This window comes from Macrobrachium nipponense, chromosome 41 (assembly GCF_015104395.2).
Source record: "Macrobrachium nipponense isolate FS-2020 chromosome 41, ASM1510439v2, whole genome shotgun sequence".
Classification (NCBI taxonomy): domain Eukaryota; kingdom Metazoa; phylum Arthropoda; class Malacostraca; order Decapoda; family Palaemonidae; genus Macrobrachium; species Macrobrachium nipponense.
This window is the reverse complement of record NC_061102.1, coordinates 19963212-19989447: the sequence shown is the minus strand read 5'-3', so window position 1 is coordinate 19989447 and position 26236 is coordinate 19963212. Positions and strand designations below refer to the sequence as shown.

Genomic DNA, 26236 nt, shown 5'->3' with positions numbered 1-26236 from the left:
ATTTACATATACATAAATATATATATATATATAGATATATATATAATTATATATGTGTGTGTGTGTGTGTGTGTGTGTGTGTGTGTGTGTGTGTGTGTGTGTGTGTAATTATCGAATCAGCCTCATTACGGTTATCCAAATTTTCTAATACTATACCTCACAATCCCAACACAAACAAATGACGTTAATGCAAATAATGTCGACAATTTTCAACATTATCAGCGATGATACTTCTTTTTCATTCTAAAGAAACCATGTAAATAAGATTCCTGTCAATGGGTATCTCTGTCAGAGTTATATAAGTCTGCATTATGTTTTCATATATAAATTTTAAGTATACGATGGAAACTCAATTCAGAACACCAAAGCTAAATACCTATTTTATTTTTAATTCGTTTATTTCAGTGTGGTGGTCACTAAGATGGGGAAACACTCTTCAGCACTATAGTTACAAAATCCTGCAGCTTTCTAGAGCATCAGACATTACTAACAATTAAAAAAAAAAAAATGAGGGTGTTGGGAACAGGGGCTAGGCGCAAGTTACGTAAACCGTAACTAACCAAGCAATTAGCAAGCTATCACATGACAGCGATAAAGACACTCGATAGCAGCTGGAACTGAATTGTACAAACCCAAGACCTTTCAGATTTGCACCCAAACCTGCAATCATTTTCACAAAAACGAATAAAAAAAATCGGGAATTTGATGCTTATCTGTAACGCGATTTCAAACGCCTCCAAACACACACATATATATATTCAATTCATGTCAAGTCTTCCTTGTTTCTCTGTTGCACGACTCACGATTAAGGTAAGTTAATATGCTTCTATAATTTCAGCATTGGGAACATATGAAAATTCTACAATGTGAGGTGTATTGGTAACCTACTCTTGAACTGAATAACATAATGCTAATCTTTATGTCTAATATACAGATTTCTCCAAGGTGCTGAACCAAGCTGAAACAGCATCCTAGGACGAACACTTGATGTGTATTTTACCCACATTACAATTTATAGTAAAACTCAGCACTGGTTAAACGTTGCCAGTAGTTTTGATAGTAATAAGTTGAATACAGTGATACTTGAATAAGTTTACAAGGTGTAATGATTCTCCTGGATACTGAAGGCAAACAGTCTTTACCGCTCAGGACACTTTAGAAATTACATTGCACTGATTCCAAGGCAAAGCCGAACCCCATAACATATTTGTTCGTGCAGAACAAGCTGACCATGTCAGCACGTGGTAGACCTCCATATTCAACACAAGAGAAACTTAATACCAGATCTATCTCACCAACAGAACACGGTGTTTTAACTGGTCAAAACATAAACAACTCTGCACGATGCTCGAATGATTCCGTGAGGAAGTTATTGTGTCAACAGCATTAGTTAAAGAGCTTTATCAATATTCAGCAACACTCGGGACAAAAACTGAAAAATACCTTCTTTTTCAGGATCACCTGAAGAAAATCGACCCCAATATTTTCCTCCTGAAGAAAAGCGATCCCAATATTTTCCACCTGAAGATAAACGACCCCTGCTTGTTGGTGTCTCCAATCTTCAGGTGACCCACTTTAGCTCATAATATTATAGAAAAAAGGAGAAAAAATATAATATATATTCATTAAAAACTACTTTATTAAACATTTGTTAAAAACACAAATTTAGACAAACAATCAATAGTTAATTAAAAGCGTATTGTCTTGCAATTTCAGTACAAAAATAATCAAACCTACTGTAACCCCTGTTAATTCCTCACCTTAAGAAAAGCGACCCCAATATTTTCCATCTGAAGAAAAGCGACCCCAGCGTGTGTTGGGGTCGCTTTTCTTCAAGTGATCCCTTTTTCATTTACAAATTCTAATTAAGTAACCGCCTCAGTAATTTGCATCTTATTTATAAAATAGTTGAAAATTTGGTGTACAAAGGAAACTCCATTTCTGATCGTGCCACGGACAGACCCAAAACAGTTTCATGCCATCAACCTGGAGTTTTAGTAAATGTGCTAAACTTTCTCTTAGGAACTAAATATAAAGAACGAAGATCATGAAGGTGTCTGATCTACTTAAATATCACAAAAGAGAGTGCTGCTTGCGTAAGGTAGCGATAACATAAACAATCACAATACATTATTGTCAAGTTTAATAAATATAACGCGTGGTCTCATATAACTTAGGACTTACAATATCCCCAGTATATTTCGTGGGTAAACATAAACTGCTATTAGGGTGCCCTATTCATTCATTCCGAAACTGAGAGCTGTTTCAACCCTTAACCCACTTCCGTCTGGGCTACACTAGGTTTACAACGGAACTTCATTCTAATATTATATAATCATATTTGAGCGGACAACCGAATAACTGACCAAAAAACGAAAATTAAAAACAAATTTCAAGGTTTGGAAAAATGAAGGTGAATTCCTGGCTCTAGATGTGCCCCAAAAGTCTGCAGATAGTTTTGAGCAGGTTTTCCCATTTTAATTAAACCCTAAAAAACAAAACAAAATCAACGAGAAATCGAAGTCTCGAATGGAGAGCTTGATGATTTTCCCACATATTTTTACCAGTGCTTCTCTGAATAATTTTTGGAGCACCTGTGAATGTTCACAAAACAGCAGGTTCTCACAGGCAAAAAGAAAACACATGGTTGCTTCTGCTCATTATTAACCTCTGAGCAAAGCGGATATTGTCTTTGTTTGTGGTACGAATCTTTGTTAAATGGTACGCGACAATATTGTTTTTATTAACAGATTTTTGTTGTGAATGTCTTGATTCTAGATGGGCCTTTATTTTACAAGTATCCATTTGACCCACTATTGTTTCAGGTTTTCTCAAATACTGCGTTTAATCTCAGGATGAAGATGTGGGTGAGACTAGCTTTGCTAGTGGTTGCTACCATACACTGTGCTTCAAGTGCTCCAGCAGAGGACGAGATCACTGACTTACCAGGCCTCGGATATACTGTGCCCTTTAAACACTACAGTGGCTACTTGACAGGTTCTGAGGGCAAACAGCTACACTACTGGTAAGAGAAAAGAATTAGGCCGATATTATCACGCCAAACTTCATGTCACTCAGATATGAAATATGCACGAGTTAATAAAAAAGTTCCTCGTTGAACGAGTGGTTTTCGCGCTCGGCTACCAATCCGGTGGTCCGAAGTTCGATTCCCGGCTCGGCCAAAGCGTAATCAGAGGAATTTATCTCTGGTGATAGAAATTCATTTCTCGATATAATGTGGTTTGGGTCCCACAATATGCATAGGTCCCGTTGCTAGGTGACCAATTGGTTCCTAGCCACGTAAAAACATCTATTCCTTCGGGCAAGCCCTAGGAGAGCTGTTAATAAGCTCAGTGGTCTAGTAAAACTAAGATTCAGTTAGAAAAATACTAAGTTGTATCTTAGCCAATTATTTTTTCTATTTATAATTTTCTCTACAGGTTCACAGAATCCTCCAACAACCCTAAAGATGACCCAGTGATGCTATGGATGAATGGTGGGCCAGGTTGCTCTTCCTTGCTAGGTCTATTCACGGAACTCGGACCGTACCGAATTGATCTCGATGGCAAAACCTTAGTGGAGAACGTTAACTCGTGGAACACAGTAAGTTATCGGAGTCTACAGAGAATTCAAGAGGCAAAACAAAGATGTCTTCTTCTTTTTGCAATTCCGCAGTCATTTAATTAATCCTTGTTCTTCGCAGGTGGCTAATATGCTATTCTTGGAGGCCCCAGCCTGTGTGGGTTTCTCCTATGACGTCAATGGCAACTGCACCACAAATGATGATGAAACGGCCTTGTCGAATTATAATGCGCTCAAAGACTTCTTCACTAATAAGGTTGGTAGCGACGTGCTTCTTGCTCGCTTCGTTTTTGAAATTAAACTTTTTGTAAGGCCAACTTTGAAACAAGATGCAGTACACACACACACACACACACACACACACTATATATATTATATATATATATAATATATATATATATAGATATATATATATATATATATATATGAGGGAAGTGGAAATAGACTGGTGCATAATACATCTTTATTTGTGCCGACGTTTCAAGACAACTAGTCTCATTCTCAAGGCTGTAATAAAAGGATAAATATTGTGGATTATAAATACAAATAAATTATGAAAAATCCCTTTAAAAACATATAAGGATAGATGAGCCAATGCTGGAGGTACCAACCCATACAGAAGGGAGAAAGGAGGGCGAATGGAATGTGGGCAGGTGAAAACCAAAGAAGCTAGTTACGACAGGTGGAGAGAGAGAGAGAGAGAGAGAGAGAGAGAGAGAGAGAGAGAGAGAGAGAGAGAGAGGTGGAGGAGGTTTGGTTATTCAACAATGGTATTACTCTCTCTCCACCTGTCATACCCGGCTTGTTTATTTTTCACGTACCCACCCACATTCCAGTCGCCCTCCTTAACCCTTCTATATATAGGTTGGTACCTCCAGTAGTGACTTATCTATATTTATGTACATTTGTTTTTAAAAGAGATTCTTTGTATAATTTATTTGTATTTATAATCCACAATATTTCTTTTATTTCAGCCTGGAAAATGAGACTTGCTGTCTTGAAACGTCGGCAAAAATAAGATGTTTTTATGTACCAGTCTGTTTCCACTGCCCTTATATCTTCATATTTTGTCTGACTGATTAGCTGTTCTGCCTGTATCCTATATATATATATATATATATATATAATTATTAATATTATATATTATATATATATATCAGAAATAATGGTAATTATTACCTTTAGTATGAACACACGCATACATATTGTTCTGTATACCAACCAGCGACCGCTTTAGAAGGCTCCCATGACTTTAATTAAGTGTTGAGTTCCGAGAAGCGATTATAAAGGACACGTTCCGAGAAGCGATTATGAAGGACACGAATACTTTTAATGAAAGTAAAAAAAAAAAAAAAAAATAAAAATAAACAAAAGCACTTCGCTCAGTGCTTATCGTACCCAAAGGGAGCATTACTTATGTACTTTCCTTTGGCCTGACTCTTCCGCCGTAACATCACTGTTATCACTGACACTACTGATAATCACAATTCGTAAAATAAAATAATCACGTACACTAGAAAAATTTTATTCTAGGGAAACATTTTAATGTATTAAGAGCAATAAATAAATAAATAAACTTTTTCATTACCCGCTTTTGCATTTCAGTTTCCCGAGTATCGCAACAACACGTTTTTCATCACAGGAGAATCCTACGGAGGAATCTACGTGCCAACACTGACCGTTCAAGTGGTTGAGGGGCTGGAGGATTTCCCGCTCAATTTTCAAGGATACGCCATTGCTAATGGTATTACCAGCTGGCGGGATAGCAATAATGGCAACATTTTCTTCGGGTATTACCACGGGCTTTACGGAGTCACGTGAGTATGATGCCCTTATCTGGGAGAGGGGGCGGGGAAACCCTTTCTAAATTAGTATCATTAAAATAAAATGGCTACATCGGCAAAGATGATTTCATGTTTCGCTTGTTGCGTTTGTCTTATTCAATACTCGTTGGTACCTAACCCGTTCAACTTCAAGGCATATCTAATCGGGATAATCACAAAGGATCTGGACATAATCTAGTAATTTCTTCATTTGCTACTAGGAAGGCACAAGAGGTAAGGTTTACAAGGGCTTAACAAAGGGTGTGAAGTCTCATTCTCACGCAGATGGACGCCGATTACTGAGCAGTGGTTGGTTTAAATCAAGCAAGCTTATACAGCGAAGCCTTATCTAAAAGTCTCAAGGCCCCCATACACTGAACTATTGTCGTTATCGACCCACACACACACACAGTATTCATACAGTATGAACGATCTCCGGACCGATTTCAGTTTGAACAAAGATTTTGTCTCGAGAAGACATGGCATCCTCTCTGGAAGAAACGCGCGCGATAGTGTTATATCGGCAGACAAACCCATACATTGAACGATCTGTGTATGACAGACTAAAGTTGCAAGCCAGCAACCTGGTCGTGACAGATTCCCGCTGAGATCATTCAGACACGAAGCTCCGCCCACTTTTGCATTCAGACAAGCCCATACAGTTTTTGCGAACGATACAGACAGCCGTTCAGATAATCGTTCAGTGTATGGGGGCCTTTGTGTTGTAATGGTGTTATGGATGCGCCTGTGAACTTGTCTACTAACAAGAATGTATTACTGATAAGAGTATTTATAAGGTGTTGCCAAACGGAAGAATGGAAACAGTGACAACATCTTGATTCTCACTGCTGATTGGCTGCAGCCTTCTCCCGGAAATAAAGTCAAGAAAAAAAAGCCACGATTTTGGGTAGGAATAAAGTCACAGGATAAAGTCACATTCATTTATGGCAGTCACAGGGAAAAATTCAAAATATTTTTTGGGGGGGTCATTATCTTCATAGTATTTAAAGTTTTGTTTATAATTTTACGGTAATCCCAACGGGCTTGTAATAAACACCCAGCAAAAGTGGGCACATAGTTAAAAAAAAAAAAAAAAAAAAAATCCCCAACGGGCTTGCACTAAACACGCCCAAAGGTGGGTACATAGATACATACCGGGTTACTGTCTAGGAAAGGTTAATGTGACTTTTTGCTTTTGCTTTTTTTAACCTAGGTTCAGGCTTGCACAGGGCCTACTTGATCTAAGGCACATTGGCAGTAATCCACTTTATTCCAATCGTCAATACGATCATACCCTTGTAAAGCTTGCGTTGTAACCTTACTTCTGGTACTTAGTAAATCATAGGAGGAAACATCAGAAATTAACTTTGCTGATGCAGTCATTATTTTGAATTTAACTTGCAATTCGCTAGAAAAAAAAAACTTCGTTATTTCTTCTCTGATGTCACTTGATACCAAAGCTCTGGTCTAGATACAAGTAGATAAAAAGGTTCTTGTTCCTGATTTTCTCGAAAAGACTGATAATGACAGAATATCAACTCTAGCGTCTTACTGTTAATCAGCTGAACGAGAGGCTCGTGAAATGCTCGCGTAACGCTTGAAACTAAAACGACAGATTACAAACCAAATTACAGGGAATGTTGCTTGATTAATATCATTTTCACCTTCCCCCCACAGACTCTGGGACAGCTTAGTTCAGAACTGCTGCGAGGGCGGTGTTGAAAGCAGAGAAACCTGCAATTTTTACGACCCAACAGATCCCGTTTGTCTTGCTGCTGTAAGAACCATTTCGAAGATTTTTCTTTTTCCGTATTAACCTTACAATACAAAAACCCTATAAAAATGCAATAACTTACATAGGTACATTTCCTACCAAAGATTCGTTTTCAGTAACTCATATATTACTAGTATAAGTAAGCCAATATTCACCTGTGAGCTTTTTGTTCAAATAATTTTCGTTGGTAATACATAATAAATTTATTAAGGTGAATCTTCGGTAAAAGTTAGTTAGTACATGATTTTTAAACCCATCATTCTGACCAGACTTACATTTCCAAATTTGCCAAATACCTATTACTAGTATAAGGTACAAATGGATTAGTTTGGGAATCTGCTCAAATTCTTAAACATTATTTTTTTTTTTCTTATCAGGGGCAATAATTCTTTTATTCTTCGCACAGACAGATGAGGCATACGGCATAATCTACGGTGGAGAGCTTAATAGCTACAACTTATACGGGGAATGCAAGACTCCTTCACAATCATTCCTCACGCGCTATATGGCTGACTTGAAGGGCCTAAGAATGAGTCATCACCTCGACTTGAACAGGTTAGAATAACGTATCAAAGCAATTACTACTCATCATTGGCCTCTCACTGCTTTATATGATTAGTAAGCGATAAAGACAAATCTCGACAGAAACAATGGAGGTCACGGAACAGTTTAATGTGGAAGAAAATCAGGCTCTTCTCTCCATTTTATGGGGGACTATAATATTGTTAATCATTTTTTTTCTCCAGACTCAACATGCCTAGAGAAACACCACCATGCCTTGACTACACCCATGTCATCAACTACCTCAACGCAGCTGAATTCTTGAAGGCTGCCCATATTCATGATGGTCTGCCAGCATGGGATGTTTGCAGGTAGCTACTTAGTTTTGTCTATATGATAAAGTCTTCATTTTATCTTCTAATTGTACCGGTAAAGGAGATGGCAGTTGAAATTCTGAGTTTTGGTGATTTAGTAATCAAATCTATTTAAATATGTAAGAATATCTGGGTAATTGGTTAGTACTTGGTAAAAATAAAAATAAAAAATTAGTGACTGGTTAGGCCTATACTCTGTTTTGTCCATCTGTGGTGGTCGCGAATGGTAACACTGCGTCCCGGGCTTTAAATAGTTACGCTATGTGTAAGTTTTAGGTAAATAAAAGGATATCTGGGTGTACATTTGCAACTGAAAAGTGTTTTAATAATTTACTGTATGCGAATTACACCGTTAATATTCGAAATAGGATATTATTTAAAGCCAGAGACGCAGTGTTACCATGCGCAAACACCACAGGCGGATGGACAGATAGAAAAAAAACTGAGTATAGCCTGTATCTTGCTACCGAAATGGACATATTTAGTGACTGGTCAATAACTAATATCTAAAATTATAGTAGCTAACGTGGGCTATTTTATTCGCCATATTACCATTTTGATTTCTTAAAGCTAACTTCATTCTTACCATTGATAAACTTGTCTATTTCTCACAAAAATTTATTTCCTAATGCGCCTTGTCTTGTACTTAGCCTACATTTATTTGTTGGAGTCATGTTGTTCGACCCACAAATACAGCCTATTGCCGTATATCAACTCCCAGTGTTCTCCTTCATCTTACTAAACCACCTCCACAGCTGTCACTGTCCTAATATTTTGATACAACCATTTAAGCAGTTTTCATTTATTACCCAAACACTGAAAAAATTCCATGATACGTTTCTCTATTTTTTTTTGCCCTCAAGGACTTCCCAACCCTTCCAACCCACAGGCCACCCCCACCCCCCTAAAAAAATGAAAAACTCTACTGCCGCTGGGCAGTGGCGGATCTATAAATCTTTCATGGGGGTGGGGCACTTATGATTATATACATATGCTCACACATATATGTACACACAGTAGTAGTAGTTGTTGCAGAAATAATAATTAACTAAGCAAATGTTTGCTACTAATAATGATTTCTTGAAATAAAACAATGTTCTAATAATCATATCCATGGGGTTGGGGGCACGTGACCAGGTGTCCCCGCCCCCTTACATCCGCCACTGGCTCTGGGTATCGTTACCTTCCCTTTATCTTCAATCATGACTTCACCTATTCAGTTCCTAAGAGCAATGTAAATTGCTTCTCCCACTTGTATGTATATTCTTCATCCTGTTGTTTCTCCATATAAAACACTGGAATATTTGCAAATCATTAAAGGAAACTTTATTTATGCCTATATCCCGTTCATTCCAGCAATAATTTCATTGTAATGTAAATCATAATACTGCTGTACACATAGTATTTGCATATTATGACAATTGTCAAAATCCTTGTTTTTTTACAACTAAAATTTCGCTTAAATTCGGCACCTAACCTAGCCTAAATGTACAGGTAGGCAACATACCTATACCAAGAATTCTTATAATTACTAGCTAAGTCACGAGATGGAACACTTATAACACTAGGTAATTCAAACAAAGTAACAGTAATTTATAACTGTCTGTCAATGAAATACAATAAAATCCAACGGTTAGGTACTTACCAACAGTCAATGTAGTGATCATACCAGGCCTAGTGCAGTCCAGAGACTCCAGAAGTCAAGTTTTCTGTAAAGCCTTTCGTGATACGATATTCAAGTGGTGACCAGGAAAAGTCCAAGAACAACACAGATTAATGACAATAATCATTTTGTAGTTGAAGGCTTATGTGCTTGAGCCTGACAGTGCAATTAACTCCCGGTGAAAGCCTATGGGGATGACGGTCTTCTGTCGTGTAGGCTGCATATAGGTATATAGCTAACTTTTTTACATGATCAAGTGTTTCTTTCATGACGCTTGTTTAGATCTGCGATTCTGCTCTGACACATACCTACATTGGATAGCAATAACTTAAAATTCGTTAGTTTGGCAGATGGATCGTGGATTGTTAATATTTAGTATGGATATTGTATCATGGTTTGGACGTGGCTACACTACCCAAGTAACCCAAAAGTCAACATCGATTCCGAATTTCGGAATGCAAACAATTTACAAAGTAGTCGGCTGCACCTTACACTGCGTGTGCTGGCTCCATCTATTGAGAGATATATGAGTAAAATATTTATGCTTTTATTAAAACTGGTTTCCAAGAATATTAAAGTACTACTCCATCATTTCCAAATCCGTTAACTACAATGACTGATTATGCATGTGATCTCCTTACATCACATTTATTTCAGAGGATACATGCCAAACATTACTCTGGATGTTATAAGTCTAGAGAAATTATGCTGTATATATATATATATATATATATATATATATATATATATATATATATATATACATATATATATACACACACACACACACACACACACACACACACACACACACACATATATATATATATATATATATATATATATATATAATATATATATATATATATATATATGTATAAAGCAAATAGCGAATGATTACCTTGAAAAAAAATAAATTGTTTATAAATTTTTTCCTATCAGTTGAGAATTCTCCATCCCACACAAAGTTAACATTTCATCCCCCCCCCCCCATAAAACACTTAAATTCACATAGATCTTGGTGTTTTGTTTTTTTTTTTTTGGTTTTTTTTCTTTTCAGTGATATCTTAGATTACCGCTCAAATTACGACACTATGGAAGAGCAGTACAAGTACTTAACCCCTAGGGTTCACGGTTTGTTCTTCACTGGGGACGTTGACATGGCCTGCAATTTCCTTGGAGCGGAGTGGTTCTTCGAAAAACTTAATCTAGAGGTAAGTGGCAAGCTTTTTTTTTTTTGACCGTGTATAGACTTACAAATAACAATGATTATCAAAATTACGACACACTTATCTCAGGGCTTTGAGGAATGAAAATCACAGAAGAATCATAATGGCCCTAATATCATACGCCTTGATTTCTTTTAGAACATGAGTTTAAGATGGAAATTGGAGGATTCATCATTGTTGTATCATTCTCATCGTTCAAGAAAGAAGTAGATAAACGAATTTTGGGTAATGGGTAATATATTAAATCAATAAGTTAAAATTGTGTTCACAGAAGAGAGGGTCGGGAGGGCAAGTAATACTAATCACATGGGCATATAACGTATCGTTAAAAAACTCACACTGATGTACCTTCACTCTACATACTCAGAGAATAGTGGTTTGCATAAAGATAAATATATTGCATAGTTGCTAGGGTAGTACATAGGACTCGAACACAATTTTACGCTTTGTGCATATTATCCATTAACATAAAACTATTCTACAAGCTCACGCTTAATTATAGAATAATCGTCAATGGATCTCATATATGTCTCAGCCCGTCCAGGCACTTTTAATTTTAAAAAATGTTTTGCCGTAAAGTAAGACTCCAAACCACAAGTCGTTTACTTACTCATCTTAGTCAACTTTTCCTGCATGTTCTGTTTTCGCGACTAACATTTTATTTTGTTAAAATATACCATTTTAATTTGGCTGCAATGGGCATTTTTTTTCTAATCAACGATATTTGGCCGTTCAACAGGTTGTTGCCAAACGTAGGATGTGGTTCTACTCGGACAAAAACTTGGTTGGAGGCTTTGTCAAAGAATTCAAGAATCTGGACTTAGTAACAGTCCTTGGTGCAGGGCATATGGCCCCTGAAGAAAAACCTGAGGCTGTACTCAAGCTTATAACTTCTTTCATCAACGGGGACCCTTATTAGAAATTCCCCAAGCTCACTGAACTCATAAACCGTCTCTCTCTTTGCCGAACATTAATTGAAGCAATAGGATTTTATTACTAATTCATTAATTCATGGACTGTACGGTATCTAGAGAAGTACTTGTGATTATGCTTCAATAATAAAAGATTACATTATATAATATATATATATATATATATATATATATATATATATATATATAAAAAAAAAATTTCCACAACTACCAATTTCATTCAGGTATAATACTTGAGCCTACTGACTTAAATGAACCTAGAATTGATTGTGTCTATTATCATGAAGATAGGCTATAGTTTTTTTTTATTTTATTTATTTATTTTTTTTTTTTTTTTTTTTTTGCTATAGCATTACCAGTTTCATTCAACTACAATAACCTAGGCCTACTGATTTAATGACTCTAGAATTTACTGTGAACAGGACACTTCATAAGCTAAACATGCCACCCCAAGGCATTAAGGCGATGATTACAGTGGAAGCTACTTTCTGGGCTTTGTTCGTTACCAAGCTTCTAATGAGTTACTGGACCCGCATTATTACTGGTTTCATTGCTCATATTACTACACCCTCTTTAGCAGTACAACCAGTCTAAATGCTGTCGAGGACGGCACTCGACAGGGCATTCTGTAGAAATCTTTTCTCCTCGATATTTCTTCCGGTATGACCTCTGGCCTACGAAGTCAAAGTTGACCCTTCGAGAAGGAAAGGGATGTGAACCAGCAAAAGTCTTGCATAAATACGAGTCGTGTATGGTGACGTTCTTCCGTGCTACTGGCCAAAGTATAATCTGGGGAAAAAATTAGAACGACAATATGCGTTGCAATGGTTAGTTTTTCACGTCATCCTAGGTATTAATAATTATAATGAATTAAACTAACATAATGTAGAGAGAATGTATATAAGTGATCAGGACTTGGGTATACAACTAAATGGGAGTTCTATAACTCGTGTAAAACTAACCGCCAGTCCCTCTTGGTCCATATCCTCTATAGGTCTATCTCTATGGTAGCGATACCATTTCAGCATCATTAGATCTCTTATTTCAACGATCGTCTCTCGTTCCCAGTCACCGCAGCCTCCCCACATGCCTGCCATCACGAAATTTCCGTGTGAAGGGTGATCTCTCATGACGTGGAAACACTGTCGTAATAGCAAATACATCGTTACAAGTGTGCGAAGATTTATAGAGTAATCATTAAATCAAACCAGTTGGTGGTGGCGGCCGAGAGGTTCAGTTACCCAGAATGTATCGTGTCAGTCTAAAATATTTGTCTTGCTCTCCCGAGTATAATATTAATATATAGTACAACGTCAACCGTTTCTGCTCCTTTGATAGGATTGACATCACGTACTGGTGCTCTCTCTCTCTCTTTCGCTCTAAATTCGGGCTGCTAAGAAGCAAGATGGTACAAGGCCAGCTTTTGCTTACTTCTTGGTATGATAAAGACTAAGACGAGCAGAAACACCCAACTCTGGCTGTGGAAAGATAATAGAGGAATAATAAAAATAACGAAAGATGGCAGATAATGAGAGATTACATAACGATAATAGAAGGAAAAATCTATATATACCTAAATGAGGATGCCTCTCAGATAATAGAAGTCGCTTCTTCTTCTTCTTCGAGAGAGAGGATATCTGCGAAATAACAATAGATGCAGAGGTTAAATTTATCCATTGTTTTCCTATCGTGAAATAAACCTCTCTCAGATTTGCCAGAGTGAAGCAAAGGGAACAATGCTTAGAACATGTTTCAACACGTGGTGTTGAGTGTCTTCCAGTATCAATAACGCTGTCATATGCGTATATATATACGCGTATACACACACACCACGGTCTAGATACAACACACACACACACACACATATATATATATATATATATATATACTAAATATCCCTAAGTGCATTTGATCTCCAGGGGCTCGGACTAAACATGGTGAAACAGTGTAGATGAACCACTATTTCGCCATGTTTAGTACTATCAATTGGGGATCAAAAGCGAATTGGTCATTTCACAAATTCTCTAAGGATTTCGTGAATTCCCTGATTTCACATATTTACTGTAATATATACAAAGAGATGAAAGACCAACTACAACTAAATGACTGTCTTGACGTTAGCTTGAGTATGCAATACTTGAAATGAGAAGCATTTTTGTGTTTGTATTGCTTCATATCTTCAACAAGTTGTCAACAATACAGTCTCGCCTTATGTTCTCCGGTATACGTTCAGTGTAATATATATATATTATATTTATATATATATATATATATTTATATATAATATTATATAATATATATATCTCGAACTACATATGTCCTTTAATATCTAATTCGCTCTACCTCGGAATTAATATATTTTCATATATGCTTAACTGAGGGGGAATTTATTAAGCGATAATAGAATCGGCCATCGACAGGCGCGAACCAGCGACTTCCCAATCCCAATATATATATATATATATATATATATATATATATATATATATATATATATATATATATATATATATATACACATACATAATATATTACCAACAGGACCTCATTGAAACTGGATGGTATCTAGCGATATTTATTCAGAAAAAGCTACAAGCTTTCTAGGACTAACAAACCTAATGGCAATGAGGTGAGAGAGAGAGAGCTATGGATGTGAAAGACAGACCGAGGTAACGGAAGATACTGAAGTCGGATACAGAAAAAAAATAGCACAACGATAATCCGGGATTATTATTGCCTATGACACCCTTCCCCTGCCCGAGTGTTTAGTCTGACTTTATTATTGTGTTGGAGGCTTTCGGACATGTCTCCAAACAGAGCGTCTTCTTTAGGGGAAAAATTACATAAACATTTAGCGAATACCCTCTGGGTCTGTGGTTCCCAACGTGGGGCGTACGCCCCGAGGGGTAATTTTCTTTTTAAGGGGGCAATTCGAGTATGTTTAAACCAAGTAGTTGGCCTTTAAGGCTTCCTCCACTTGAATATAGGAATTCTATAGTATATCAACACAAGGGGCATCAGGATTTTCGAGGAGATTAGGTGGGGCATGACCAAAGCTCTAGTCTAGACTAGTAGACCTTGTTCTGTGAGAGAGCACCTCTCAGCGGTCACTATTATAGTCACTACCGACTGGTTTGACTTACGTATAGTACGACACGTTAACAAAAAATTGAAAGGAACAGTCGATCGGATGTCTGAGAAAGATTATATCAAATAGCTATAAGTTACTGAATTATAATGACGGGCAAAGTTATAATTATTACTAGCACGCGAACTCACCTTTCCATTCAGCAGCCACATGTTAACGGCATCCACCTCTCGTTGCAAAATAGGAGAGTCACTATCCCGGACAACGTACCGCTCAACCAGTGGGTCGCCCATGGTGGCGAACCTCCACATTCGGCCTGCGAGTTTGGTGACGTTGCCTAAAACTGAAAACAGAATTCATGACCACAATCAAAACCAGCAATTTTTTTTCAGCGAAATATTTTATTGTTGTTGAAGGAGCGCTACGTCCAGATTTGATCGTGTGTTTTTAAAATCAAACCTTTTTGGAGTTTGAAACAAAAACCTTTATACGGGTGGCCACCCTATTTCTGACATTTCCCTAGCAAATATATAATGTATGGAGAGGGGTCTACACATAAACACTTAGATGTTGATGCTGGCTTGCTCTGTAAGGCTGCCTCAGCCTGGTTTAGAAAAGGCTCTAAGTCTGCAAGTTTATAGGCTACAAACTGAAGGTTGCTTCTCACAGACGGCTACAAATTGTAACCGTCTGTGAGAAACAACCTTCAGTGTAACGTTTAGAATTGTTCTGCCATTTCTTTGCAATTGAAAAGGCATTAGGATGTATGAAAAATATCCCAGTATACAATGCTGCCAAACAAAGGTAACTTGAGTCTTTTAAGTGTCATTCTCCATAGCTTCGTGTCGTCTCTCACCAGACCCTTTTGAAGAGAGCGTGGAAATCATGACTTCATTGTACTTTTTAATCTAGAGATCTACATAACCAGATCTCTAACTTAGGCGATGCTTTTGGAATTGTACATTTCTTAATGTTTACCTAATTAAATCTTAAGGAGGTATTTGAATGTTAGGCACGCCATTCAGTGAAGACTAAATGCAATAGAACGTTTCTGGGATTCTGGTACGAAACTAGACACACAACATGCGAGAGAGAGAGAGAGGAACAATTGACTTCTAAAGAAAATAAGTAAATAAGATCACGATACAATAACAATAATAAGAAACCTTTATAATGAGTGCTACAAGCACACAAAAAATGAACATTCAACAGAACTTGATGCTTTACTTAGCCCGTTTATTTTTACGATATGTTCTTCAATGTTTGGGGAATAATTAATTTTATGAAAATTTAAGTAAAAGTAAATAAATTTTCTATGAAACTGGGGTGAATGCTTAAAGAGAACAGTCCATAATAATCATGAAAAACACACCTGGAAGTCTCTCTGAGTGACAGCTGTCTAAATGGGGATACTTGCAAGCTAGCTTACATAACCAGTCCTTGATGGTGGCGTTTGATAAGTCTAGACGATGATAAAGTCTTACGTTCCATCCTGGGTATACCTCAGATACCCGAGGTAATATGAGTTCCATGCCTCTGTAGTATTCACTTGGAAAGTCACCGAACGCTGAATAACTCAGTACCTGCAATTGAATCTTTTTCTCAAAGAGGCATCCTTGTACACAGTTGGAAGCTTTGTTGACATCTTTAAAACAAAATCTATGGTTATATGCTATATACCTTTATTATATGAATCAGTTATGCTTATCATGACAAAGCAACTTGTCAGCGATGTGATGGTTCAGGAAAAAGGTAAAATTTGTTTATTGGTCTAATTGTCACAAGAGATATTTTCTGTCATATTCGCGCATTCAGAAATATACCTATTCCAGCGTCATTGCCTCCCACAGGAAGCAATGCCACTTAAAATCAGGACAGATCCTTCTCACCCTTTGACCTGGTCCCCTAAAGGAAGCCCAATCACCGCACGTCGACTCCCCGAAAACGTCTTTCATCCTTCTCAAGACTTCGCCGGAAGAGACGAACCTTCCAGGGCATCCTTGAGGGAGAGGAACTCTGGCAGTTCTCTTGCACGGGCACATTCCTAAGTCAAAAGTGACGTTGCACATACTGCTGGTTCCACTGGCTCTTGGTGCTCCTTCCAGTAGCCGGTAAATAAAGTTCTTGTCCCGTGCTAATGAAGATTTCTCGAGGGTTGTTAAGTAAATAAGCAAAATTGCTGAGGTGATGTACGTCAGCACCAAACAGTACTTCACTATTTTGGGAAGCACCCCTTGCATCTGGAAAGGGCAAGTACATACATAACTCATATTTCTCATTAAACTTTAAACAAACAGTAGCTTTTGATTACTTTTAACGTTTTCCATAGTCTTCGAGAGCAGCTTTCGCCTTTGGTCTTAAACTTTTAAAATTTATAATCCTTTATTTCTTAGCCAACACCCTTCGTTAATATTCATGCACAACTAAATCAATTCTCACTTTCAAAAAATAATTCGTAACTGCTTATGACAAAATTGGTATAATTATTTGATATGTAAAGTATTTTTGATCACTGATAATTTTGGTACAAAATTTATTGATATAAAGTGAAAAAGGTTTAGTATGGAGAACATCCCGGCCACTGTTCCCAAGATATTTGTACAAGGGTGTTCAATGCAAAAATATCAAAATAGATTCGCACGCCCTGTTTTATTAAAAAGCCAAAATGTCTTGAAAAACACATAGACCTATGATATGGACACCATCAGTACCCCAAAGTAGTGCCTGGTGGTTTGTTGTTAAAATATTAGTCTAAACATAAGATTCCCAGTTTTGTCTCCTTTACAGTTTGCTTGATTTTGAAATTAGTGCCTAGCTCCAGCAAACGAGAAGTTAGATCGTCGCATACCAGATATATTCTATAAACAAGCAGGCCAGCGCTGGCGAATCACTTCATTGTAGACTTTGTAGTTGGCTGGACAATAAAACTCGTAGAAAGGAGATGTGCGTTCTTATTACTCCGACTCACGAAGAAAGAAAGGTATAAAAGAATTTATTGTAGAAGTCGCATTAACGAAAGAAACCCAGGATGAACTTCCGGACACGGGCAATTTGAGGCAAACTAGCATCAGAGAAGGCACTCAACTATAAACTGTTTAGAGGCAATTACACTAGAATGGTACTTAGGCCTAAATGGTAACCGCTTTCTTACTTATTACCCTTTAGATGCCAACGTTCCCATTTTGGGAACACTCATAAAAATAGTCCTAGAATGCTACTGAAACAAAATAATTAGCACCTTACCCTTAATATGGACTCCTCTAAATCTATAGATGGTAAGGTAGGTCTTGTATTGCTTAAATAATACGGTACTTCATAAATATATTGAAGAGAAAAATGGGAAAAATCTGTTGAAATGTTGTTTCGTTAAATCATTTCTCTTTTTGGATTAAAACAACATAATAATATATATTTTTTGTTCATTTTATGCACATTTAATTACTTTATTGCATTATCATATAATAAATCTTATTTGTTTGTCTAAATCAATACAATATGAAGTTTATGATCAGTGTTCCCAAAATGGGAACGTTGGCATGTAACACTTGTTTTTCCCTCTACAGGGCTCACTTGTTGATACTTGCACTGTCACTACTCATAGCAAACAACACCAAACAAATTTGTACTTGCATGTTGTGAAGACAGTTATGATATTTTCCAACTATTATTTTCTGACGAAATGGTTGAGCATATAACAGAACAGACAAATTTATACCCAGTAAGGGATAAAAACTGCACTAACTTCCATGTAGATAAGGATGAAATTAGGAATTTTCTGGGGCTATTGCTCATTAGTGAATATCACAGTGTACCATCTGAAAATGATTACTGGTCAACAAGTGAAGACCTGGAAATACCAATATTCCCCAAAACAATGAGTAGAGACAGGTTTCGATCAATCAAGAGATATCTTCATGTTGCTGATAACAGTAATTTAGCTGACTCCAAGATTGCAAAAGTTTTACCTTTACTCGAAATGCTTAGAGAGAGATGTCAGGCTAATGGTATTTTTCATGAATATAAATGAGTCAATGATTCCCTACCATGGACATCACAGTGCAAAACATGTCCTCTCACTTCAAGGAAGGAAAAAAAGTATATCTTAGTTTTACCAGACCACTGAGCTGATTAACAGCTCTCCTAGGGGTGGCCCGAAGAATTAGATCACTTTACGTGGCTAGGAACCAATTGGTCACCTAGCAACGGGACCTACAGCTTATTGTGGGATCCGAACCACATTATATCGAGAAATGAATTTCTATCACCAGAAATAAATTCCTCTGATTCCGCATTGGCCGAGCCGAGAATCGAACTCCGGACCACCGGAGTGGTGGCCGAGGGCGAAAACCACTCGTCCAACGAGGAACTTCTAGGAAGGAAATGTGAAAAAAAGGATAGAGGGTCATTTGATTATAGGTCAGATGGAACAGTATTATGTACGAGATGGAATGACAATAGTATTGTCACTGTTGCAAGTAACTAATATGGTATTACCCCATTACAGAAATGTGAAAGAAATGTAAAGAAAGCTGGGAAAACATCAGTTAGTCAGCCATATCTGATCAGTATGTACACAAAGGGATGGGTGGGGTTGATGTCTGTGACAGAATGCTTTCATCTTATAGACATAGATTGCGTTCAAAGAAGTGGTGGTAGAATATCTATCTTTTCACATATCCTGAATTTGTCTATTGTTGCAGCATATAAAATTTAAAAGTATGTAAATCCTACCACGAAGGTTCAGCATAAGGACTTTAGGAGAGAGATAGCTAGGACACTTATCAAAATCCAAACAGTAAGAGAGAGGCAAGGAGGTCCTTCAGCAACCGCTCCAAAGGCAATCAGATATGATAATGTTAACCATTTTCTAGAATCAACTGCACAGGGAAGATGTTGTGTTTGTCGGAAAAACACAAGACTGCAATGCATCAAGTGTGAAAAAAGGCTACATAAAGTATGTAACAGCATATACCACAAGAAATGATCATGAATATTTTGAAGTAATATTGAAAGCATATACATTTTCTGTATAATTTTCTGACAGTTGTTTATCTCATATACCTTCCTAATAAAAGAAAAGCTATAATTTTCTTATAAATAAGCATTGTGTACAATAATATTATCCTTATCTCGATAATAGAGACCTCAGTATAAAATATGCAAATGTATTGATTTTCCTTACAAACCTAACCTCAAATATGCCAACGTTCCCATTTTGGGAACATAACAGATATTACTGAAAACATAACTATCTGACAAATTATGACACATTTTGTCCGTAAGTACATGAAAAACAGCTTCAACTCTTGAAAATAGTGTTGCTAAAATTATATTAACACATGCCAGCCATTAATGGGTTAAGGATCTTTGCAATGCGACTTCGGCCTCTGGCTCCAATCCCTTCCGTTTAATTTACTGTACCTCCTTTCAAATTCTCCTTAACAATTGATTCATAGTTAATCTGCAAGGTTTTCCTCCTGTTACACCTCTCAAACCTTTTACTGTCAATTTCCGTTTCAGCACTGAATAACCTCACATGTCCCAGCGCTTGGCCTAAATTCTATATTCAATTCAATTCTCAGCCGTGGTGGCAACCTACCTTGAAATTCGAGCCAGGTGCTTGCTGTCAACTTGTAACCGACGCCTCGGAAAATGTCGACACTGACAACGCCAGAGTCTCTTCGGACCTCGAGTCATTCATGATGAACGATCATACCCGCCATGATGCGGAGGAAATGCAGCTCTTCTGATTGGTCGGTGGATGCTTACGTCAAGTGCAATCTGGTGACACAGCAGTTTTTATGGCTAAAGCAGTGTTGGCCGACGGCTGCTGCTCTGGCTGCTACCAGGAAAAACATAGTACATATCCAATTTGATATCGGAGTATTGTTCTACTTTCCAAGGTCTCATCTTTTCCTCTCTCTCTCTCTCTCTCTCTCTCTCTCTCTCCAGAGAAATTGTTAACAAGCTTTACCCGATGAAAAAAAAAAAAAGAAAAAACGTACTAAAGCTAAAGAATATGTTTGCATCTATTGATTATCTACCATAGATTCTATATTATCAGCTGAAAACAAAAATAAGTCGACATACGACATAAAGGGGTCAAGTTATGTAGCAATGAAATATCCAAAGAAAAAGAAAAACCAGAATAATGATGTGCAAGTATATATGTATATATATATATATATATATATATATATATATATATATATATATATATATATATATATACACACACTTGCACATCATTATTCTGGTTTTTTCTTTTTCTTTGGATATTTATATCCAAAGAAATAAATAAAACGAAAATTTTTTTGATCAAATGACTTGAAATTTTTATATGATGAAGGTATTATATATATCTAAAACATATATGAAAATTATGTATTTTGCCGTAATAAAACAAAAAAAAATAGACATCATAGCGACGGTCCCTTAAATATATCATATGTATATATATATATATATATATATATATATATATATATATATATATATGTATGTATGTATGTATATATATCTATATATATATACATATATATATATATTTAAGGGGTATCGCCTTGCAATTGTTTGACTAACAAGGCACCCTGTTGGTTACTTTTGACCTGCGATATCAGCATATGGGTTGGTATACATCACACCTTCGTCAAGTATCATTGACTGTGATGATATTTTCTAAGTCCCCATCAATAGTTACTTCTAGTATGAAGGTTTGAAGACGTTAAATTCATAGTTATATTACAATTTATATTTAACAAGCTACATCACAATGATAGCTGCGAGATTTGGATGGCTCTTCAAGCGGAGAGGTGTGGTAGAAGTCTGATATACAATTCTGTTTACAAGAACATAGTCGAGCGAAACATTACTCAATTTCGTACACACACACATGAATATACGGATCTCGGTCTGTCACGTAGACGCAGACTGTTGATGGAAACGACAACATGTTTTTCCCAGAGGGGCATCGGTTGGCGTTACCTTTTTCAACATTAAACGCTGATCTCAGGTGTCTACAAACTAAGACGTTATACAAAGCGGCGTCAGAGCAACGTCAAGGCAATGCCAAATCTTCTCTAATCATGCATTACAATTCTGCAAGATCCTACAGGAACCCTTGAGTCATGTTTTAAGTCAATAACATGTTACATCATTTATAGAATGTCAAAATACATTCGTTATTATATGTAATCACTTACATAATGCTTGGTCCGCTATATAAAATCAAACATTACAGTTATGCAGAAAGTTTGACTTGCATTTGACGTAACAGTGTGATTTTTAGATATAAATGCAAAGATGTGATAAACATATAACTACCATTAAAGTGTTTAAGAAAATGATATACAACTGGTTATATGTAAAAATCTGATATAGAAAATACTTATAAGTAAAAAAAATACATGGAGTACACAAATACAGATCCACGTATAAGGTATAAGACATATGCATATGATATAATAGTAAATAATAAGGATCACATGTGATATACGTATAATGATACAGTTATATACTGCTAGTCATGAGGATACATATACTACAGAAAATACTAACGTACTCCTGATAATTGCATGACATAAAGATTACATGATAAAAATTATATATTAACTGAAATTAATGGTACCAAAATGTGATAAGATACAAGGTAACAGAATGATTATAGGAACTACCTGATTTGTTTAGTGCTACAGAGACTAAGGCAACACAATCTAAGAATAAAAATATCAAAGTGTGAGTTTTTTAAAACAGAACTCATCTATTTAAGTTTTACGGTGTCTAGTCAAGGTCTTAAGGTAGTCCATGATAAGGTGTCGGCTATCCGTAACTTTCCGGTACCTACTAATGTAAAGGGGATACAGCAATTTTTGGGCTGTAGTTGCTACTACAGGCGGTTTATACGCAGCTATTCAATCATAGCAGCTTCTTTAACAGATCTTACGAAGAAGGGCGTAGATTTTATATGGTCTGAAAAGCATCAACAGGTGTTCGATACCTCGAAAGAGGAATTATGCAGTTCACCTATCTTAAAATTCCATGATTTTAATAAGGAATTTTTTATTGCAACTGATGCCTCAGACCAAGGGGTAGGAGGGGTACTACTTCAGCAATATGATAAACAGTTCTTTCCTATAGCTTTTTATTCACGTAAACTGAAGCCCTCTGAAAGTAAATATGCAGTAATAGACAAGGAAGGGCTAGGTATCGTTAACTCACTAGTACAATTTAAGTTCATAATCTACGGCTATCCTGTTAAGGTCCTTACTGACCATCAGCCCCTTACCGAGTTTTTCAAAGGCTTTAATCACAGTCCCAAAGGAACTCGGTGGCATATGTTCATTCAGGACTTTGGAGCCAAGATAGGATACCTACCTGGGAAAGCGAATATCATAGCTGACGTATTATCCCGCAATCCCGCACCATCCTGTCAGGAACCATTAGCTGGACTAGAAGATATAGAAACATCCGTGCCCATTGTTAAAACCGTATCTGAACAAGAAAATTCACCAACCCAAGCGATCATGCACATTGAAGACCCGGGTTGGGGCGCTGAACTGGTACAAACTGAACAAAGAAAAGATCAGCGGTTAAGCAAAATAATAGATGCTTTGAACGGAAATCCTAAAGAAAAAGAGTATTTAAATTATGTGTAGCAGAATTATGTGATCAAAGGTAATATTCTGTGTAGGTCCGTGACGCGGAAAACCTGGACACCCCAGGTGACTAACGACCAGGTAGTAGTACCAATCTCTCTTATACCAATCATCCTAAACTGGTTGCATTCCAATCCCTTACATGGTCATCCAGGGTTCTCTATCATGTCACAGAAAGCCAAATCACTATTTTACTGGCCTACAATGCTTACAGATATAAAAAAAGCACGTAACTAATTCTCGCATTTGTCATGAAAACAAGGGACACTCTAAGACACCTGTCAGTTTAGGGGCCTATCCCATGCCAAATCAACCCTTTGAAAGAGTACACTTAGATTTATTAACAGGGTTTTATGAGTCTGACAGAGGAAATAAACACCTCTTAGTGTTAATAGATGCCTTGACACGTTATACAGAATTAATAGCACTAAAAACAAAAACCGCAATTGAATGCGCTACGTAATTCTGTAAGTGCTACATCTGTAAACACAGAATTCCACACATGATAATCTCTGACGCAGGTGGAGAATTCAATAATCATTTCCTTAACTCGTTGTGTGAATTCCTTTGCATTAAGAAAATCAATGCCAAGATTTATCACCCAGAGTCAAACGGATTGGTAGAAAGAATAAATAGGAAAGTGTTAAATGTCCTATGAGTTACACTCGGGAGTATGGATCCCAACTGGGATATAGTGATTCCCGCGGTTCTAAGTACTCTTAATCATTCATATCATGTATCTATAAAAATGACACCGCATAAGGCCTTATACGGTACTCCCACTAGAACGCCTTTCCACATACTCAAGCCAACCACTAATTTATCCAATCCCCTAAGGGATATTATGGATGCAAGTGTAAGTCGATATAATATACTTTGTAAGAATTTAGAAGAGGCACAAATTATAATGAAAAGGAATCATGATAAAATCGCTAAACAAACAAAACCATATGCAGTAGGTGATCAAATCTATATCCAAATATATGTGCGCAAAGGTTTGAACTATAAGCTAACGCCTAAGTTTGAAGGCCCGTTCAGTATTCTAGAAATATTAATGGCAAATAGGCTAAAAGTTCATTACATATCAAACCCTACTGACATACGGATTATTCCATTGGCTCATGTTTGTAGCTAATGAAAAAAGGGGAAGGAAGAAAGGCTAGGAGAGAAAATATGTATACCTATATAAAACTTACAGGGTAAAAAGTATATATAAAATTTGTATGAAAATATATTTTATTAATTTTGAATAAGAAATATCTAATTTAACATGAGTAATTACATATATTTTACTATTTGCAGGTTTCCAACATGAAACTTTTATTGTTCAGATTGGTAATGTTTTTTCAGATATTCTTCTCGTGTGGGAGGAGCGTTAAAACAAAAAATATCCAATTTACACATGGCTCTATCATTGAAAGAACTGAGGATGTATTTATTACAGCGAGTAACGTAATTCTTGAAGTTGATTTGCAAGCGATTTTCTTGCCAGAAGATGATGTCATTAACCTTAAAAGTGACTTATTGCATTTTGCTGAATCATTGGATCAATTGCACAAGCGTCATTTCCCTTTTAACCCAGAGAATCTGCTGGCACAGATTTTGGGCGTAGCTGAGATGTTGTCATATGATTTGCAAAACAAGACAGCTGAAGCGGAATGCTTAGCTCGTGAACTTCTTATGTGGACCGTAAGTCACAATGACGTAGAAAGACGTAATCCATTCTTATTCGCGGTGCTCAATATTTTTGGGTCCATTGCAAGTTTAGGTTTGGGAATTGCAAATCGTCTTAAAATTAATTAAAAAAACAAGAGAATTGAATTTTTACAACATCAAAATGAATTAATTTTCTCTGAACTTCACAGACAATTAGAATCAATAAATCAGCTTATGACATTGGTGAACGAGCATTCTATAATATAAATCAGATCATGGATGTGCAATATTTACTTGCAACATTAACATATTACAATTCCAAGGTAGATCATATCCATGGGAAAATTTCACATTTTATTGAAAAATCCAAAGATTATGTGGAAGCAATTACACTAGCTACAAAGGGAGTTCTTTCGCAGCATCTCTTGCCTATTAAAGATTTAACATTAACCTTAGAGAATGCGCATGAGAAAACTTGGCTATGCACCTTTATTAGTCCACATAAGATCGAATTGTATTACATCTTAATTTCAGTAATAATATATATATATATATATTATATATTTAGTGTATAATATATATATATAGTGTATATATTATATATAATATATATATATATATATATATATATATATATATATATATATATATATATATAATATATATATATATATATATAGACTTCAGGAGGGTCCATGATACACATGTTGTTTAAAAAGGCCATGTTTATTAACAGCAAAGAAACGTTTCGCACTACTCAGTGCATCATCAGTCTGTCAAAAGTAAAAGACACAATAAAATACATTATTAACATAAAAAGGAATTCACAAGGTAATTAAAATTTACAAGTTAAAACAAAAAAGTAAAAGAGTATAAAAAGTACATAAAACAGAAACCAAAAAGATACTACCAAAAACACCAACCATCTATAAGCAGGAGAGAAGTAGGGAATGACATACA

The 26236-nt window shown here is 36.3% G+C and overlaps 1 protein-coding gene and 1 long non-coding RNA gene across 5 annotated transcripts in view; one reads left to right on the top strand and one right to left on the bottom strand.

Moving 5' to 3' along the window:
• LOC135212572 (uncharacterized) overlaps nucleotides 1-10195 on the bottom strand; it is a 157449-nt gene extending 147254 nt beyond the window's left edge. The window contains exon 1 of the long non-coding RNA XR_010313931.1: nucleotides 9700-10195. This is a non-coding gene — a long non-coding RNA (uncharacterized LOC135212572). The remainder of the gene's footprint in view (nucleotides 1-9699) is intronic.
• On the top strand, nucleotides 684-12025 carry LOC135212570 (lysosomal protective protein-like). Of its 4 annotated transcripts, XM_064246111.1 has the most exons (11): nucleotides 751-810; nucleotides 1456-1565; nucleotides 2855-3025; nucleotides 3441-3603; nucleotides 3704-3838; nucleotides 5188-5399; nucleotides 7083-7182; nucleotides 7586-7734; nucleotides 7926-8051; nucleotides 10778-10931; nucleotides 11686-12025. In XM_064246111.1, the coding sequence occupies exons 1-11, from the start codon at nucleotides 766-768 to the stop codon at nucleotides 11863-11865; spliced, it is 1545 nt and encodes a 514-aa protein (XP_064102181.1). In that variant the 5' UTR covers nucleotides 751-765; the 3' UTR covers nucleotides 11866-12025. The 4 variants fall into 4 exon arrangements, with proteins under 4 accessions (XP_064102183.1, XP_064102182.1, XP_064102181.1 ...); XM_064246113.1 differs by lacking the exon at nucleotides 1456-1565 and having other exon boundaries at nucleotides 684-810; XM_064246112.1 differs by lacking the exon at nucleotides 1456-1565 and having other exon boundaries at nucleotides 715-810; nucleotides 2826-3025.
• The last annotated feature ends 14211 nt before the right edge of the window (nucleotides 12026-26236 follow it).